The 21056-nt window shown below is 49.2% G+C and overlaps 1 protein-coding gene across 4 annotated transcripts in view; it reads left to right on the forward strand.

Annotated features, from left to right (window-relative positions):
* GCC2 (GRIP and coiled-coil domain containing 2) overlaps positions 1 to 21056 on the forward strand; it is a 91187-nt gene that overhangs the window by 28074 nt on the left and 42057 nt on the right. For 2 of the 4 annotated variants that reach the window (XM_078876324.1, XM_078876327.1), the window contains exons 2-5: positions 3811 to 3867; positions 8391 to 8475; positions 10742 to 10812; positions 20599 to 20670. In XM_078876324.1, the coding sequence (XP_078732450.1) occupies positions 3811 to 3867; positions 8391 to 8475; positions 10742 to 10812; positions 20599 to 20670 (285 nt within the window). The remainder of the gene's footprint in view (positions 1 to 3810; positions 3868 to 8390; positions 8476 to 10741; positions 10813 to 20598; positions 20671 to 21056) is intronic. The other 2 variants (XM_078876325.1, XM_078876326.1) reach the window with 2 other exon arrangements.

Raw genomic sequence — 21056 nt, forward strand, 5'->3', positions numbered from 1 at the left:
ATGCGCAGATGACCGTCGGCTTGCGCTTGAGGACTTCGTAAGCGTGAATACTCGTGGCAATCCCCAGGGAGCAGATGTCCATTTCGTCCGCCGTATTGATGGGGACTCCCAAGTCGTGAGCCAACGCCAGCAGCTGCTCCGTCACCATGGCGTCCTTCCCCTCCTTGTCCATGCGGGGAAAAGCTGCGTCCGCCAGGGCGAGCAGCGCCGTGCGATAGGCGAGCGTTGTTTCTCCAACCACCTTTCGCCGATCGTAGAAATGGTGGCGACAGGTCGAGGGCGGCCCGAACACCTTAGCCATTAGGTGTAGCGCGGCCTGGAGCGTTGAGCGGGACGACCTTGGGGCAGATGTGAAGGCTGCAAGCGCGTCGTCGTCGAGCATCGCTGGCAGCGCGCGCAGGGCAGTGGTGTCGGACCACCCCGACATTTCTTGATGTGCGAGGAACCTTCGTTGGAAGGCTCCCCAGTCGCCCCCGTCTGCCTTGAACGCCGACAGCGCGGGCAATCGTTGCTGGAGGACCCGGTCGTTGTCGTCGTCGAAACGATTTTCCCGCGCGCCGCTGTGGTTGTAGAAAATGTCGGCTCCGTCTGCAGGCGCATAATGGAGAGCTCCGGCGCGCGCCGATGACGCGGGCTGCGCTGAGTGGAGATCTCCGCCCATGTGGTGTCCGCGCTTCCCGCCAATTGATGGCGGACCCTCAAAAACGGCGCCAACTTCAAAACTTTTGGCGCGAAGCGCCTTCTGGCGGGATCCCTCCAGCCGCGCTGCCTCCTCCAACCCCGCAGCCGTCCCTCCGCCCGCTGGAACGGAGATTTCCGCCAAAATTGCAGCGGCGGCGAGCAGCAACTTCGCCAGGCGGGAGTGTGCGTCCTGTAGGCTGGTGTCGGAGGCGAGCGGAGCGTCGGCCATCGCCGCGAAGTGCTGCATCGGCGGCAACTCCTCGTCCTCTCCTCCCGAGGTTGGTGTCTCCGGTACGCCGTCGTCTTCCCGATCTCGCTCGTGGGTACGGGTAGTCTTCCTAGTATCCATTCTTCTTGAAGACAGGTTTACTTCTGACGCCAGTTGTAATGTAGTAACTCGGCGGGAGACGACTTCACGGGTAGCACACTCTTTTATTCACCAACTTCGTTACACAGGTGACTAACACCCACTATAGTTACTCGGGTGACTAACACCCACTTGGTTACTCGGGTGACTAACACCCACTTGGTTACTCGGGTGACTAACACCCACTTGGTTACTCGGGTGACTAACACCCACTTGGTTACTCGGGTGACTAACACCCACTTGGTTACTCGGGTGACTAACACCCACTTAGTTACTCGGGTGACTAACACCCACTTAGTTACACGGGTGGCTAACACCAGCCTACCCCACAGGGTTCTCCTGGCTACACCAACACGGGCTCTTACGCCCCGTAGCCTCTCGGAACACACCCAGCCGGGGTGTCCCTCTCGACTCTGGGTCCCACAGTCCCGACCCACATGGGCGTCGGACCACGGGTCCCACAGTCTCGCCTCCGAGCCACACAGGGCCCCGGCCCCGACAAGGACGGCGGGACTAGGGGTCTCAGGGCACTACCTCTTCAACTCCGTCTTCGATCTTCAACTGGTTAACAACAACCCCAAGTGCTCTCGCGCGTCCCCCTTTATGCACCTCCTGCGGACGTCGCTGAGAGCACCCCTCCCATTTGACCAATCACTGGGCGCTGGCTACGATCCTCTTTTCCCACCTCGTGTTAGCGCGCCTCACCACCCACGCCGCGCCGCCCCGTAATCCCTCACTCCCGGCGCGCGCGTCCACACCACGCCCACATCGCGTGCCCAACCCCGCACCCCGTGCCGCCCCGTGATCCATCACTGTCGGCGCACGTCAACACCACCACTACACTTACAAGGCAGTGGTGGGAGACGAGGTTGGAGGAGCTGCTGCTGTACTGCCAATCCGGGGTCACTCTCAAAGAGCTCCAGGACCTGTCCATGATGGCCTTCGCGATGCCCTCAGTCTGAATTTCTGTGGTGAGGTTTCTTTTAGGTAGAGCCTGAGACTCTATCCTGGTCTCATGAGTTCTCACCGGGCTAAACGGCTAAAATCGCCTGCCTTTGTCATCGTGCCTTCACCACCGGTTCCCCACCATGCCTCGCCACACTACTCTCGCCTTGCACTGAAGCTCATGGTAGAACCCTACGCAGCAGCAGCATAACTCAAAACATGCTTCAGACACCGTGGGGGTCTCTAACTGTTACAGCTCTATGTCACTATACACTCCACTACACACTACGACATACTACACTATTATACACTATACTATACACTACTATACACTACACTACTATGCACTACTATATAGTATACACTACACTATACACTACACTATACTCCTGCAGCCTCAAGTCGGTTCTTTGCTGTCGCCCCCTCGGTGTGGAACTTTCTAATCCCGTTTAACATCCGCAACATCAAATGCACTCTGACTTTCAAAAAATATCTAAAGGTCTCTCTATCTGTCTGGGTCAGGATTTCGAGCAGCCCTGAGCTTAGCTCCGTGCCTCTGAGTTGTTGACTTGTGTGCAACATCTGGCGCATTATGAATGTCATTATTATTAATGTAATAACATTTGGTTTGGTTGGCTCAGGGTCGTGCGTCGCTCTTATTGGCTGAGCAAATTATGGGGGCGGCTATGTTTTCTCGGTCAGCGTTGCATGTTCTCATAAGCTCTCTTTAGATTTTCTTATATATATATTTTTTCTCCCGGAAAAAGAGCACGATAACAATCGGTGTTCCACAGTGTCGCGCTAAGCGAGGTCTGCCTGTATTCGTGGTGGTGGTGGTCACTGGTATCGTTTCATTGGCCTCTTCTTCAGCTCGTTGTTCCAGCTGCATCAGATACTCATTTAATTGCTTGTCGAGTCCAGCTTCCCTCTGCCATGTGGAGGAATATGCCTCCATGTAGCAGACGAAGACCCCCCATATAGCCTTAACAGACATCGCACCAGTTACTCATTTGAGGCTGAGTCGACCGGTTCAAATATTCGTCACTAGTGTTGGCCATGAGCAGGAATTGAAATTGGGTCACTGGGTTCATATTGCAGCAAGCTAATCGCTATACTACAGCTCCTTTCTAAGTGAGGGTGTATGTGAGGTGTGTCTGTGGCAGACACAGACACACACACATAGACCCTCACTTAGAAACACTGCAATCTTTTAACACACCACGTGGGACAAGTATGCTTCGCGATTACTTTGTCAAGGCCGCCAAGCGTGGTGTGGCCAGAACCAAGTCCGGCCGCCTTTGTCTTACTAGCGTTAATTTTGAAACCGATTCTCATTTAATGATTGTTCGATCTAGAGTAGGGCAAGAAATGGTTCAGTTAACACTCGCCACTATGTTAGCCATTGCCGAGAATCGAACTTGGGGAGTCAGGATTAATAGTGCAGTGCGCTCACCACAGCACCACTGCTCCCTTTCACATCGCGGAGGGATTTTTCTCTATGCACGTACAGTAGGGTATTACAAAGCAAAATAGTGCGTTTTTACCACATGCGTTCCTCATTAAAAAATTGCACAAACATTGTGTCGTGCATTTTTTATAGAACGCATTTTGCGAAACATTACACTTATGAGCAAATTTCTTCCATAATTAATCGGCAAATGTATATGCGAAATGACGCATAATGTGGCAACTTATATTGGAGGATTCCTGTATAGCGAGTACCTAATTTTGATGTTCTTACCCCAAAACTACCTCCTCTGTCTTTCTGTCTCTTTGTCTCTCTGTCTGTCTCTCTCCGTGCACCTACCCTCGCCCAGGACCCTCAGCAGGAGGCTGGGGCTGTCAGCATCCCAAGGACAGAAGGCCGCTCAAAGGTACGAAACGCTCCTCTGCCTTTCATTGTTCATGTATTTGGAGTTTTTGAGGTACACATATTTAATTATCGATCAGCATTTACAATGGAATACAATTTAAATCTATTTATTAAACATTTTTACTTTGCACTCCCCCCCCCCCCACGCAATGTTATCCCGATTGTGCTATTGGCATTACATCATGAGGTGATGCATCCATTCAGAACTCTTGCAGAGGAGCGAAACCCCCGTCTCATAGGGAACAGCCTATAGATGTGGATGTCACAGTGCTACTTCTGAGATAATCTTTTGAGATCCTCATTTGGCAGGTCCTCACCACAGGACTCGAGCAACTCCTCAACTCAGTCCACACGCGGGGCTACGTAGGGTTTCAATTGGGACGTGTGAACGTACCAACGTCGCGATCCGACTCGAACGCGCGCGGACTGCGGGCTAGGGACCTCAATGAGCACAACCGGCCCCTGCCAGGGTTGGTGCAACTTAGGGGAGGTCCCCACCGGTACCTGTGGGCAGTGGAGCCAGGCCATGTCTCCCACTCACCAGGGGGACCCACGATGAGAGCACCGGGCGCAACGTTCGTTCCGGGCCTGGGTTTTGGCCGTAGCCAATCGGGCCGCCTCCCGCGCCTCCGCCACGCGCCGAGCGGCGTCACGAATATACTCGGGGAGGGGCTTAACAGGACCCCTCGCCCGCGTGCCAAGTTGCACCTCCACAGACGGCACATTCTCACGGCCGTACATCAAAAAGAAAGGTGAGTACCCCGTCGACGCATGTGGCGCCATCCGGTAAGCGGAGAGCACCCCAGGGATATACAAATCCCAATCGGCCTGCTTCTCACTAACCGTATGACTGGTTCAACCGTTCAACCATCCCATCAGTTTGTGGATGGTAGGGAGACGTCCGAACTTTCTTAGTCCCCAGTGTGTCGCACACATCCCGCAATAGGTTGGAAGAAAAATTCCGCCCTTGGTCTGTAAGCAACCTTTCCGGCGCCCCCTTGTCCATCACATACCCGAACAGATTTGCATCCGTGATAGACGCCGCCGACTGGTCGGGCAAAGGCCAGGCCATCGGCCAGCGGGAAAGATATTCAACCCCGACCAGCAAAAATTTGTTCCCCTGCGCGGACGGGGGAAAGGGCCCCAGGATATCCAACGCCACAAACTCGTTAACCCGCGACACTTGTATCGACTGCACTGGGGGAACATACGGTTGCTTAGGCGGCTTCCGCCGGGCACAGTCAGAGCACGCCCGAATATGCCCGACGACGTCAGTCGTCATGCCGTGCCAAAAGTAATCACGCTGCAACGTCAACAAGGTTTTCTGCACCCCTAGATGTAACAACTTCTCAGCGTGCAGAATTCGAATCAACTCATATCGCAATGACGACGGCACAACAAGGCGCCAGCGATCGTGCAAACCTTCCCTCCACATCAACAAGCCGTCACGGAGAGCCGCTCCCGGCGTCCCATCGGACGACGGATATCCCCTCTCCTTCGCAGCCCGACTCCGCAAGGCCCCCAGCGAATCATCGAGCAATTGCTCTCGAACCCACACGGAACGTGGCAAATTCGAAACCCCATCGGCCGGTTCCGGACACGTGGAAGCCGCGGGCATCTCCACAGCGGACATGACAGGACGCGGGGGCTGTGGAACCCGCGTACATCTATCTGTGCCAGAGGCACAGGCACAGGTGGATCCCTGCGGCAATCGGGAGAGCGCGTCTGCATTTGCGTGACGCGACCGCTTACGGTATTGAATCTCAAACGAAAATTCCTGCAAAGTTTCCAACCATCGCGCCAATTGGCCAGACGGTTGGTCAACTTTCAGGGAATATTGCAAAACCGCATGGTCCGTGCGCACAATGAATTTACGGCCATACAAATACGGGCGGTATTGACAGACAATGCACAATAGCCAACAGTTCCCGTCGGGTAACGCAGTAGCGGGTCTCCGACGGAAATAAAACGCGGCTCCCGTAAGCCACAACGCGCTCGACGCCACCCTTAAACTGCGATAGGACGGCCCCAATCCCCGTGTCACTAGCGTCGGTATCCAGAATAAAAGGCAGAGTGAAATCAGGGTAGTCCAGCGTCGGCGCTGACGCCAAGCGATCGCGTAGGCCGTGAAACGCCGCCTCCTCCGCCGGCCCCCAGCTGAACCTCCGGTTCTTTGCCGTAAGGAGGTGCAACGGCCTAGCGATCGTAGCAAAATTTGGAACAAACCTGCGATAATAGGAAGCGAACCCGACAAATCGACGCACGTCACCCACCGTGGCCAGAATCGGCCAGTCCCGAACGCACGCCATTTTCTCCGGGTCCGTGGCCACACCGTCAGAGCTGACAATGTGGCCCAAATAGCGCACGGATCGTTGCAAAAGGTGACACTTCTTGGACTTAAATTTCAATTTGGCGGAACGCACCCTAGCAAAAACAGCATCCAATCTCTGAAGATGCTCCTCAAACGTACGGCTGAACACAATAACATCATCCAAATGTATCAGGCACGTGTCCCACTCCAGACCGGTCAACACGAGTTTCATCAACCTCTGGAACGTAGCAGGGGCGGCGTTCAACCCCATGGGAAGACAATTAAACTGAAACAGGCCCTGCGGCGTACGGAAAGCCGTCTTTTCCCTTGATGACTCGTCCAGGGGGAGCTGCCAGAACCCCGAAGAGAGGTCAAGAGTCGAAAAAAAATTCGCCCCAGACAAGGCATCGAGGGAATCATCCATACGCGGCAGGGGGTAAGCGTCCGCAACCGACACCTTGTTTAACCTCCGAAAATCCACACAAAACTGCAGATTACCATCTTTTGTCTTCACCAGGACCACCGGAGTGCCCTATGGGCTATTGGACGGAGAGATAATGTCGGCGGCTAGCATGTCATCCACTGCGCCGCGTACATGATCCCTCTCCGCCGGGCTCAACCGATGAGGATTCATCCGAATGGGAGTAGCATCCCCGGTATCAATGTGGTGGGAGAGCAACGAGGTGCGTCCCAGATCGAAATCGTCTTTGCTAAAGACGTCAGAATATTTCTCCAACAGCGCGCGAAGCGCGGACAGCTGGTCCGTAGTCAAGGACGCGTTTTCCTGACAACCCGGCGATCCATCGATCGTCCTGCGACGTCGAGGCCGAACCCCCCCTACGAGGCCCCGGTGAGCCGGATCATCATGGGCCGTGAAGGCGGTCGTGGCATGGGCCAGAACCGTTCCGGCCGGCACGACAACATTGTCCGCGCCTCCATTTAACACTTGCAAAAACGGAGGCTGACCCGGCCGAACAATCGTCCGTGCTGCGACCAGCGCCAGGCCAGCCGTAACTGCGTTGGACGGCGACAACAACACCCCCGCCGCCCCCTCAACCCCAGGCAAGGGCTTCCGATAACGCAATGGAATGAGCATCTGCGTCAGTAGAAAAATAAAATAAAACAAAAAATAAAATATCACAACGTTTCGATCGCAACACAAGCGGTCGTCCTCAGGCGGAAAAAAGAATCCAGCAGTGGAACTGCTGAACTAGCGAGAGAGCTGTTACTACAAGAGGTTATTTACGTGGCGATGGCTGTTATCTCCGACTCTCTGAGTTGCATTGCCCTGTTAGGTGCCTCTGCATTAACCTCTGCTCCTTAGCCTCGATGTATCACTGGTTCTGGCTGTGTCATGGGCTGTGTGTCTCACTGGCGCGACCACCGTTGCGGTGGTTCTCTTGCGTGGACACGCTTGCCTCATGGCGCAGTTGGCAGCGCCGCAGCTTGTGTTACACATAAACATGACATTAACTTGCTAATCCCCCTAATCTCCCTACCTAATCTCTCCTATCAACATAGTGCTAATCTCCCATTAACACTGCTGTTGTGCGCATATGCGGGACGATGCTCTTATGTGCGACGGAAGCTCATTTCATGCTTATCTCTCTCCCTAATCTCTCTCTCCCTGATCTCCCCCATTAACACAACTGACGTGCTTGCGTCCGGGGATGGAATTCCTTTCCAGCTCAGACCCCGCTTGCTTTCCCATCGCCACGTAAATAACCTCTTGTCGTAACAGCTCTCTCGCTGGTTCAGCAGTTCCACTGCTGGATTATTTTTTCCGCCTGAGGACGACCGCTTGTGTTGCGATCGAGTCGTCGTGATATATCATTTTTTATTTATTTAAAGCTTTCGTGACTGCAGGGATTCATATTCTTGGTTCTTTTGGTAAAGTCACGTAGAAGGGAAATAATAAGAATTTGTATTATTATTATTTTATTATTTCCCTTCTACGTGACTTTACCGAAAGAACCAAGAATATATATTATTTTTAGTTTTATTTTATTTTTCTACCAACGTGACTTTACCGAAAGAACCAAAGAGTATTATTATGGTATTCACTCGTCTGCCTGAACCTTGTTGTCCTTCCCCGCACCTCCGATTAGCACCTTTGGCTATGTACGCCCATTTCTTCTTGGCTTCAATATCTCACTTGGCACATTTACATGCATACTCTTAAACACTACGCGGTGTGTGTGTGTGACTTACAGCTTGACTCCCTCTCAAAGGAAGACCTCGTCAAGTTCACAAAGAAGCAGATGATTCTGTTGCAGAAAACGCGCGCGCGATGCGATGGTTCGTACATCTCTCCGCACTCTCTGTCCACACTATCTCTGCTTCTCTCCTTCTACACACTCTCCTTTTCACTCTCCCTGCTCTCTGTGGGAGTGCTGATTGCATGGCGAGGTGCAGAAACCATCCATTTTGGAACGCCTCTCTGCACGTCATTATGTCGTTCGGAAAAGGTCTGCAGTATACAAAGTGTGCGTATGGGTAAAGAACGAAGCAATCTGGAATATATATTCCGAGAAACAGAGCAGTTCACCAGCATTAGCTTAAAATAGCCTGCCTCTGCTGATGAAGCAGGGGGTGGTGGCGGCGGCTATGCACATTGCCTCTAACCCAGCACGGTGGAGGCAGTGAGGGTTGGTAGATTTTACAAATGTTGTGGAACTCCTTTCCTGTGGGCGTCAAGGAGGTGCCGAACCCGAGCTAGCCAGGAGAATGCGGTCACAGCAAATATGCGGATTTCGCCTCTTCTGTCTGTACGAGCTTGTTAGCCTGTCCTAGGATGGAAGCTGTCATATTAAAGATGTAAATTAACGGTTTATTGTGTGATTGTTCATTTTATTAGGAAATGTAGCACATAAATAATTTTTTCTTAACTTATTAAATTAAATTAAGGACTTTGGAAGATTCCTCGGTATACGATATTGTTGTAGCATAATTTTGAAGCGTAAAGTACACTTACCTTTTGTTGGACGTGCCGAAGAAATAAATAAAGGCACCAAATGCACTGTGATGCGGCGTATAATTATTTATTGCCTTCACTTTCTCTAAAGATATGTAAAATCGAAAGCGAATTTGCGTAAAAATATTATCATAGCCGCTCGACCTTCTTCTGCGTTAGTCAAAAATCTAGGCACAATAATAATGAGGGGGGGGGGGGTGCATGTGGAGTGACGTCACAAGCGGGACACACACAGCCTTTTTTGGCTCGTTATATTAGTTGCTGCGTTGATTTCTTTATTAGCTTTACTTTCCAGAAAGAAAGATCAAAATGAAAGGTAATTTGCGTAAAAAAATTTTGTTTCCGCTCCACCTTTTTCATGCGGAGTGACATCACCCATTCATGAGTATTAATGAGGGGGGGGGGTCCATGTGGAGGACCCCACCTGTTCATGATTATTAATGAGGGGGGCTAGTCGACATGGAGTGACGTCACGCGCTTTACACACAGACATTCTTGGCTCATTATGTCTGTATGTCAGGGATAGTCGATTTTCCCTTGTACGCGTGGATTTCGCCGGGTGCTTCGGTTTCCTTCCACATGGCCGATAACTTAATATATAAAGGACTGCAGAGCCTGGGCTATTATTGGCACCAGCCCAGCGCGTGGCTTCCTTTCCTGCATCCTTGTGGTTCCTCGTGCCTCTGAGTCGTTCTCCATGTATGAGATTGAATGAAGACTTTTGAGTATTACTTTATGAATATTATTATGAGACACTGAATGTCAAAATATGCTGTGTAAATGATGCCGTGTGGCTGATGGGAAGTGTAAATTAAATGTATTTTACATGGAGGTGTATTTGCTTATGTTTTTTCCTTGTATTCTCCGCAACGATATTAACGTTGATTTTGTGTATTCTATTTTTGGTTATTTTTGCTCTGATTTCTGTTTGATTCTTTCCTAAACTTGTATTTGTTTTGATTTTGTCATGTTGGTGACCCAGCTAACTGTTGCAAACGAGATTCTCTCCTGGTCTCTTGAGTTCTCACCTGGTTAAACAAAATTAACTTGTATTCTTTGGGTCTTTCGGTAAAGCCACGTAGATAGATCAAATAATAAAATATAAAAATAATAATATCACGACGTTTCGATCGCAACGCAAGCAATCTTCATCAGGTGAGAAATATCGCGGGAGAGCTACTGAGAATATATGGTGGGAGCGCTGCTAAGGTAAGGAGTTATAAAGGTTTGGGATGGGTGTGGGAGGGGCTAGAAATGAAATTTGCATGTAAATGGAAGATCAGGTATATCTTGACAAACGAAGCTGTGGGGGTGGCCATTGTATTGTGAGAGATTAGCATGTCAATGTAAGAAATTTGCTTGTAAATGTAAGCTCGGAGAGTGCTCGGAAAGAGCTATTGCCACATTATTTAACTTGACATGTATGTATATGTGTGTATGTTGAATTTCTTTCACACTGTATTTATCCAACCATGCTAATCGGAGATGTGGGGGGAAGGACAACAAACTAAACACAAAAAGCAGTTCTAAAGAAATTAGTTTTCAGTATAAAGACTTGAGATGTCTTCAACTGTCTCTTCGTTTTCTCAGAGCTCAGCCGCCAACTTGAGTCAACAACTCAGAACGCCGCTCCACCTACGGGCGACTCCTCCCTCATTGAGGTGTGTGTGGTCTGTGTCTTTATTGTTTATGTGTGTGTGGTGGGTGCTCTGGATGGGTGCGAGGGGCTGGTAACCCCTCCACCTTCAATTAATTACCACTAAACCACGACCACAAAATGTAATAAATAAGCTTGTGCGGAGGCCCCGGGGGGACAGGCGTCTGTGACGTCTCCTGGCCAAACCCCATTTGGCAGAGGCAGGAGACTGAATCCTTACCCTCGGGGCTCCTCCAGAAACAACAAAAAACCACTACGTGTGGCCACGTGGAATGTTCGAACGCTCACTGCGGAGGAGAGGCTGCCACTCCTCTGTCGGGAGCTGGACCGGTACCGCCTGGATCTCTGGTAGTCAGGAGGTCCGGTGGACCGGCTCTGGCTCCTGCCACCATGAGGGGGTGGACAGTCCTCTCCTCGGGGCAGGAGACTACCAAACAACAGGGTGTGGCTCTTCTTCTGAATAAAATAATGAAGGGGACGTGGGAGCGTGGCGGGGAGGTGTGGGAAGCTGTAAGCCCCAGGCTACTTTGGGCTCACCTTCCCATCAACCAGAGGCGAGGAGTGGTGGTCGTGGTTACTTATGCCCCCACTGAAGACGAACATCTGTAGAGGGATGCAGGCAAGGCCGATGAGTCAGATGCCTTCTATGACCTGCCACAGGTGTTAGCTAAAGTGGCCCCTCGGGATAGTCATCTTTTTGGGTAACTTCAATGCCCGAGTATGTCATGATGCTAGCACCTGGTCTGGAGTAATTGGAAGGCATGGGCCAGATCAGCTCAATAACAACGGTAGGAGCCTGCTAGATTTTTGTGCAGCCCACGGGCTTGTAATTATCAACACGCTGTTCCGGCATCGGCGCATCCACACTACATCATGGATGCATGCCGAGTCCAAGCAAGAACATCTGCTGAACTACATAGTGATGGAACAGCGGATGCGGGCCCATGTCCTTGACACCAGGACCTACCGTGGAGCTGATCTGCCCACTGACCATCGACTTGTCATCTGTAAGATGCGCCTGCCATTCTTCCACTCTGGTGATGGGTGTACACCCAGGACCCCATTCAAACCCTTAGTGGCATGGTCTCAGCTAGCTGATGCAAGCGAGAATTTCATCATCACTTTCAGCTGGGGTTGGCAACGTCCCCCACTTCTCCTGATGTGGAGGGGAAATGGGCGAGGTTTAGGACTGTGGCTCATGCAGCTGCAATGGCTGCTTTGGGTCCACGGTCCAGACCTCCCCTGGCTGACAGGAGGTATTCAAGCTGGCTGAGAAAAGGGGCAGGCCCACTCATTGGCTACAGCATCCCACGTCGGAGAATGAGGAGGCTTACCGCAACCTTCGCTCGGAGGTTCGGAGAGCCGTGAGGCGCTGCAAGGATGGGTGGTGGTCGCGGGTTGCTGAGGAGATGGAGTCTGCCTCAATGGCACGCGTTCACAAATCGCTCTTTAATTCCATCAAAAAAGTAACCTGCAGCGCCACACCTATTACCATCATTAGGGGAACGAACGGTGATCTAATTTCCGATCCCCAGGAACAGGTTTCCAGATTTGCTGAGCATTTCTGTGAGGTCTTGGGGGAGGGGAAATCCCTCCGCCTGGAAAACATGGGACAAAGTTGGGATGACCCTGCTGAGGCTGCGGTATCCTCAAATATTGGAGGAGGAAGTCACCCTCTGTGAGTGGCTGGCTGAGGTGCCATCTGATGAGGAAGTACTGAAGGCGATACAGAGTCTGAGACCAGGAAAGGCACTGGGCAGAGATGATCTCCAAAGCGAAATGCTGAGGGAGGGTGGCGTTTGTGCGCAGACTGCCCGACATGACATCATAACAACAGTCTGGACCACTGGACGGATTCCGCAAGATTGGAAGGATGCCCTGGTGGTCCCCCTCTTTAAGAAGGGGGACCGCACAGACTGTAACAACTACAGGGGCATCTCACTCCACAGTATGCCGGGAAAGGTCCTGGCAAGGATTATTCAACATCGCCTTGCTAGGCACGCTGAGGAGAGGCTTGCGGAGCCCCAATGCGGTTTCAGGAAAGGGTGGTCTTGCACAGATGCCATATTTTCTATCCGTCTGCTACAGCAGAGGTGTAGGGAATTCCAACAAGACCTACATCTCTGCTTTATTGACCTGGTCAAGGCCTATGATACCATCAGTAGGCCTGGGCTCTGGGTTGTTCTTCATGCTTTCGGAGTCCCTGAGGCAACACAAGCTTCCTTCATTAGCAAAATAACTGTAGTGAGAGTTATTTGTGATGAGACATTGTTATATAGGGTAAGAGGAGCCAAGGAGGACGGCGCAGGATGGGGGGGGGGGGTGCAGCCAGGAAGGTGAAGGTGAAGCTGATACTAAACGACGGAGCGACGGATGGGGGAGGGGAGACGCAGAGCGGGGGAGAGTAGCGGTTGAGGTTTAACATGGTTAATCACATCTTTCCAATGATTGCTCAATTTGAATCTATCTTCTCGGTTGATGTTATGTCTATGTTTGAATATCTGTATGGCCTCATGGACAAATCTTTGGTGGTATCAAGACGGCTTGCAGAGTACCTTGGTATCGGAGAAAACAATATCATGATTACCCACAGCGTTCTAACAATGATCAGCAACGGCCGAAGAATTTGTTCTGCCGTGTTTCAAATCTCATTTGTGCTCTCAAATTCGGTCCGAAATATGTCGTTTCATCTCCCCGATATAGCAGTCACTGCAGGTACAACTCAATTTGTAAACACCAGGGTACTGTAAGTCCGGAATGACAACCTTTACGGATGGGATCAGATCACGGATTTTGTGTACTGTATTGAACCGGACCTGGATCTTGTGTTTGTTTAGAATTTTGGAAATCTTTTTGGTAACGCCTGCTATGTATGGCAGCGTGATGATTTTGATCGGAGTTTCAGGTGGTTGTTTCTGCATGGTGGGAGAAACAGCTTGGCGGATGGTACGTTCTGAGTATCCGTTCATCTTGAGGGCCAGATGTACATGTTTTAATTCACTGGCCAGGTGGTGTTGGTCAGAGATGCAATGAGCCCTATGGTATAGAGTTTTGATGAGGGAATTATTTTGAGCTGGGTGGTGGTGGGAATCAGGCTTCAAGTAGGAATCTGTGTGGGTGACCTTCCTGTAAACATAATGTCCCAAAGAACCATCAGGCCTCCTCTCAAACAGAACATCCAAGAATGGCAGCTTGCCATCTTTCTCCACTTCCATGGTGAATATAATGGATGGGTGTCTAGAATTGATGTGGTCTAGGAAATGGTTCAATGCCGGGAGGCCATGTGGCCAAATGACGAAAGTATCATCCACATATCTCTTCCACAGGGAAGGACGAAGGGTGGATGTCTGGATGGCGTCTGATTCAAACTTCTTCATGAAAACATTGGCTATCACTGGTGATAAGGGGGAACCCATAGGGGTACCCTCATTTTGTTTGTAGAAGGTACCATTCCAGGTAAAGTAAGTGTTGGTGATGAAGTGCCTAACCAGCGCAGGTACATCAGGGTTCAGTCCATGTTGGACCAAGTCTTCAATTATTGTTATGGTGTCAGGCACTGGGACCTTGATGAACAGAGAGACCACATCAAAGCTGACGAGGATATCGGCAGGAGACAGTACAATGTCCTTGACCATATAAACCAATTCGGTTGAGTTAAGTACTGCTGAGGTGGTCTTGCCAGTGAAGGGAAGCAGAGTATCCGATAAAAAACGGACTAGCTTGTAGGTAGGAGAGTTGATCGTGGACACGATAGGCCGTAGTGGGGTACCTTCTTTATGGATCTTGGGAAGACCATAGAATCTGGGAGGTCTTGCAGCCGAGGGTTTTAGGATACTCAGACCGTACCATCTGCCAAGCTGTTTCTCCCACCATGCAGAAACAACCACCTGAAACTCCGATAAAAATCATCACGCTGCCATACATAGCAGGCGTTACCAAAAAGATTTCTAAACAAACACAAGATCCAGGTCCGGTTCAATACAGTGCACAAAATCCGTGATCTGATCCCATCCGTAAATGATGTCATTCCGGACTTACAGTACCCCGGTATTTACAAATTGAATTGTACCTGCGGTGACTGCTATATTGGGGAGACTAAACGACATTTTGGACCAAATTTGCGAGCACAAATAAGATTTAAAACACGGCAGAACAAATTCTTCGGCCGTTGCTGATCATTGTTACAACGCTGTGGATGATCATGATATTGTTTTCTCCGATACCAAGGTACTCTGCAAGCCGTCTGGATACCACCAAAGATTTGTCCATGAGGCCATACAGATATGCAAACATAGACATAACTTCAACCGAGAAGATAGATTCAAATTGAGCAATCATTGGAAAGATGTGGTTAACCATGTTAAACCTCAACCGCTACTCTCTCCCGCTCTGCGTCCCCCCTCCCCCATCCGTGGCTCCGTCGTTTAGTATCAGCTTCACCTTCCTGGCTCCCCCCCCCCCATCCTGCGCCTGTCCTCATTGGCTCCTCCCCCTCCTCTTACCCTATATAACAATGTCTCATCACAAATAACTCTTCTACAGTTATTTTGCTGTGCCTTTTTTACACCTGATGAAGGAAGCTTGTATTTCGATTTAAAGCTTTCGTGACTGCAGGGATTCATCTTCTTGGTTCTTTCGGTAAAGTCACGTAGAAGGGAAGTAATAAAATAATAAAAATAAAACATAATAAAATAATTCTCACGACGTTTCGGCCACAACGCAGGCAGCCGTCCTCAGGTGAAGAATGAAACACCACCAAGCTTGGGGCGTATATTTAAGCTGGGTTGGAGGGGGGGAGGTGGGAAGAAGAGCACCTTGACAAAATAATTTGCATATCAAGAGGAATTTAGCATATGGAAAATGCGTAGGAGGTGGGCGGGGGGGGGTTCAATGCCCGTGCATTATGCAGGATTAGCAGCATCAAAGGGAGGGGGAAGGGGGGTAGCATTAACAAAGGAAAGGAATGTTAATAGTATGTAGCTGCAGTTACTAAACAACCACGTAGAAAACTAAAGTATAAACTACATAAACAACTTAAGTATAAACTACATAGCATCATCAGTATACTTGCTATACTCTACAATAAGCTGAGTTACTAACAGTAAGTAATACATTACAATTCTACGTCGTAAAAAATATATAATATGCTTCCATCTAAACTTTATTCTCTTACATCACACGAGTCTACACTGTACTATATACTGCCATAGACAAACCCAACATTAAATTATATACTGTATTGCTATAAACCACCCTATACCTTATATATTTTAATATAACACTATGTATTATTCTACCCACCCTAATGTGTATCACACTGCTATAGGTTTACTATACAATTACGATACTATATATTACTTTGTACATTGTATTAAGCATATAAATGTTATACTATTTGTTATTATACACTGTACCATTGACCGTCGTGTCAATGGGTGAGTCATGGGGGGAAACTTGCAGCGGAGCAAAGAATCCATTCCCTGCGGAGAATACAATGCCAGTGAGTGGAACGCGGTCTGAAAGTCACCGTAAACGTGAACAAAATCAGTTAAGATCCGAAATGGTTTATTACGTCCTTCCAATGATTGCTAAGCCAGAATCCATCTTCTCGGTTGAAATTGTCTCTGTGTTTGTATATGTGGATCGCCTCATGAACGAATCTTTAATGATAGCCAGATGGCTTGCAGAGAACCTCTGTCTTGGAGAAGTCAATGTCATGTGAGCCCACTGAGTTGTAACAGTGATCTGCCACGGCTGAGGTGTTTGTCCTACCGTGTTTCAGGTCTGCTTTATGTTCACGGATGCGGTCCGAGACATGTCGTTTGGTTTCTCCAATGTAACTGCTACCACAGAGGCAACTTAGTTTGTAGACGCCAGGGTACTGTATGTCTGGAACCACATCTTTTACAGATGGGACCAGATCACGGATTTTATGTACTGTGTTGAATCGGACCTGGATCTTGTGTTTAATCAGGATTTTGGAGATTTTTTTGTGACCCCAGCAGTTTTGATGTGGTTTCCTTATTCACCAAAGTTCCTGTACCTGACACCATCGCAATCATTAAAGACTTGGTTAATCAAGGACTGAATGCTGGGGTACCCCTCCTGGTGAGACACTGCTTAACCAATACATACTTCACCTGGAATGGAACTTTCTACAAGCAAACTGAGGGCACCCCAATGGGCTCCCCCCTATCTCCGGTTGTAGCCAACATCTTCATGGAGAAATTTGAGACTGACGCCATCCAGACTGCCACTCTACGCCCGACCTTATGGAAGAGGTACGTAGACGACACTTTTGTCATCTGGCCACATGGCCGGCCTGCTCTAGACCAATTTCTCGACCACATCAATTCCATACACCCAGCCATCAGATTCACCATGGAAGTCGAAAAAGATGGCAAGCTACCCTTTTTGGATGTCCTAATTAAAAGGAGACCTGATGGTTCAATGAGCCACTCTGTTTACAGGAAATCCACCCATACGGATGCTTACCTAAAACCGGATTCCCACCACCATCCATCCCAGAAGAATTCCCTCATCAAGACTCTATATCATAGAGCCCAATGCATCTCCGACCAGGAACACATTGCCAGTGAACTCAAACACGTACGCCAAGCTCTTAAGGCTAATGGTTACTCCGACTACACAATCCGCAAAGCCATCACTCCAACCATCAAGAAGGATCCTGTTGAGGAGCCTTTCAAGACCATCACCTTACCCTACATTGCTGGGGTCACAATAAAGATCTCCAAAATCCTGATTAAACACAAGATCCAGGTCCGATTCAACACAGTACATAAAATCCGTGATCTGATCCCATCTGTAAAAGATGTGGTTCCAGACATACAGTACCCTGGCGTCTACAAACTAAGTTGCCTCTGTGGTAGCAGTTACATTGGAGAAACCAAACGACATGTCTCGGACCGCATCCGTGAACATAAAGCAGACCTGAAACACGGTAGGACAAACACCTCAGCCGTGGCAGATCACTGTTACAACTCAGTGGGCTCACATGACATTGACTTCTCCAAGACAGAGGTTCTCTGCAAGCCATCTGGCTATCATTAGAGATTCGTTCATGAGGCGATCCACATATACAAACACAGAGACAATTTCAACCGAGAAGATGGATTCTGGCTTAGCAATCATTGGAAGGACGTAATAAACCATTTCGGATCTTAACTGATTTTGTTCACGTTTACGGTGACTTTCAGACCGCGTTCCACTCACTGGCATTGTATTCTCCTCAGGGAATGGATTCTTTGCTCCGCTGCAAGTTTCCCCCCACGACTCACCCATTGACACGACGGTCAATGGTACAGTGTATAATAACAAATAGTATAACATTTATATGCTTGATACAATGTACAAAGTAATATATAGTATCGTAATTGTATAGTAAACCTATAGCAGTGTGATGCACATTAGGGTGGGTAGAATAATACATAGTGTTATATTAAAATGTATAAGGTGTTTTATAGCAATACAGTATATAATTTAATGTTGGGTTTGTCTATGGCAGTATATAGTACGGTGTAGACTCGTGTGATGTAAGAGAATAAAGTTTAGATGGAAGCATATTATATAATTTTTACGACGTAGAATTGTAATGTATTATTTACTGTTAGTAACTCAGCTTATTGTAGAGTATAGTAAGTATACTGATGATGCTATGTAGTTCATACTTTAGTTGTTTATGTAGTTTATACTTTAGTTTTTTACGTGGTTGTTTAGTAACTGCAGCTACATACTATTAACATTCCTTTCCTTTGTTAATGCTACCCCCCTTCCCCCTCCCTTTGATGCTGCTAATCCTGCATAATGCACGGGCATAATATTAATTTGAAACCCCCCCGCCCACCTCCTACATATTTTCCATATGCTAAATTCCTCTTGATATGCAAATTATTTTGTCAAGGCGCTCTTCTTCCCACCTCCCCCCCTCCAACCCAGCTTAAATATACGCTCCAAGCTTGGTGGTGTTTCATTCTTCACCTGAGGACGGCTGCCTGCGTTGTGGCCGAAACGTCGTGAGAATTATTTAATTATGTTTTATTTTTATTATTTTATTACTTCCCTTCTACGTGACTTTACCGAAAGAACCAAGAAGAAGGAAGCTTGTGTTGCCTCCGAAACGTCGTGATTTAATTTAGTTGTTTTCATTTATTTTAGTTTATTGATTGTTTTACCTACGTGACTTTACCGAAAAAACCAAAGAGTACCTGCCTGGGTATTTCTTACCATCGGACAATCCACCCTCACAACTGGTGATGGGCCAGTTGTGGAGAGAGTGGAAAGTTTCGCTTACCTGAGCAGTGTGCTCATGACCAGCTCCGGTTTCACAGCAGAGGATTCACTCCGAATCAGTCGAGCGGCATTATCTTTTCATCGGTTCCGTAATGCTGTGTGGAAGCTACCTTGTCTCTTGTTCCGCACGAAGCTCCAGGTCTTCTCGGCCACAGTCATTCTCTCCCTTCTCTACGCTTGCGAAACGTGAACCCCCCTAATGGAACATCTTCACCGGTTAGAAACATTTAGGCTGGCCTGCCTACCATCTATCCTGGATTTAACCAGGCTGGATTGTGTGAGGAGCTCACAAATCCTTGAAAAATGTGGACAAAGTCCCATCGGTGAGCTCCAGCAGGCAAGGCTGCGTTTGCTGGGTCATGTAGCCCGCATGCCCAGCCACCGCATGCCTAAACAGCTTTTGTTCGGCCAGATCTAGGGGACTAAACGAGCGCGGCATGGGCTAGAGAAGAGATGGAGTGATGTGGTAGAGGAGTACGTGGAGCTGAGTGGACTTGCTGATGACTGGTACCAGCGGTGTCAAGATCGGCCTCTGTGGAGGAGGCTCGTGAAGGACGCTACTGGGCAGTTGGAGGCAGTCGCCCTCCAATAACAACGGAGGGCGGAGGAGCGCCGGGTGGCTAAAGCACAGCAAGTTGGCACAGTAGGGGGCACAGGTGGTGCATCAGCCAGTCGTCTCAGTCAATCGACCCATGGCACCTGGGTCTGCCCCGTGACCTCCTGCCAGCAGGCGTTCGACACTTCACGTGGCCTCAAGGTGCACATAGCCTGGCACAAGCGTCGTGGTGACGTCACCGCCACTTAGTGGCGAATGGCGGTTGTTGTTGTGGTGGGTGTCTTAGTTGTTTGTGTGTGTGTGGTGGGTGTGTTTGTTGTTTGTGTGTGTGTGGTGGGTGTGTTTGTTGTTTGTGTATGTGTGGTGGGTGTGTTTGTTGTTTTTGTGTGCGTGGTCTGTGTTTTAGTTTTTTGTGTGTGCGTGGTCTGTGTCTTTGTTGTTTATGTGTGTGTTTGTGTGTGTGCTTCGGCCAGTCATCTCAGTTGGTCGACCCATGGCACCTGTGTCTGTCCCATGACCTCCTGCCAGCAGGCGTTTGACATTTCACGTGGCCTTAAAGTGCAATTAGCTTTGCACAGGCACTTTGATAACGTCACTGCCACTTACGGAAAATTGCGGTTGTTGTTGCTGCTGCTATTTTATGTGGAGAGCGGTAGTGTAGCAGTTAGAGCGCTGCGCTACGAACCCGGCGACCCAACTTCGATTCCAGCTCACGGCCATCACCAGTTATGATTATCTGAACTGGTCGTGGGCCTCACCTAGGTCGACTCGGCCTCAAATTAGTACCTGATGCGGTGTGTAAACATCGCCACTCGGGAGAGAAAGGCAGCCAGGCATAGTGCTGGCCACCCACCCCCTCTTGTGCCGTGCCGGCCTTTTTATAGGTGCTCACGAACAGCAACCTTTGTGTTTGTGTATGTGCAGGAGTTGAGCATGAAGGTGAGCTCTGTTCTGCATGAGAAGGCAGAAATTGAGCTGCAATTGAAGGATGCAAAGGTATGCCCACTCTCTCCCACAGGATTGTCACAGCTTTCTTATGGAAACGTCTTCTCGCTGACATTCCAAGAAATCTGGAATATCTATTTTGGGAGGTGGCTGGGTAATAATAATAACAATAGTGTTATTATTAACAATAATGATCTCTGTGTGATTGATGGAGCCGCCCTGCTCAGACTGCCTGACACGTGATGAGCGACTTGCATCACATCTCACCTCGCATCATTTGAAAGGGCACCCCTAGTGGCAGATGTGTCCCCGTAACTCGGTACCAGCCTGCAAGCAGGAATTAGTCTGCCAGTCGGGAGCAATGATCGCTTGTGTGTCTCAAGTGATTCATTCACAAGTCATTTGTCGAATTTGGTCAATTTGGACCATGACACCGG

The sequence above is a fragment of the Lampetra fluviatilis genome, chromosome 43 (genome assembly GCF_964198595.1).
Source record: "Lampetra fluviatilis chromosome 43, kcLamFluv1.1, whole genome shotgun sequence".
Classification (NCBI taxonomy): Eukaryota; Metazoa; Chordata; class Hyperoartia; order Petromyzontiformes; family Petromyzontidae; genus Lampetra; species Lampetra fluviatilis.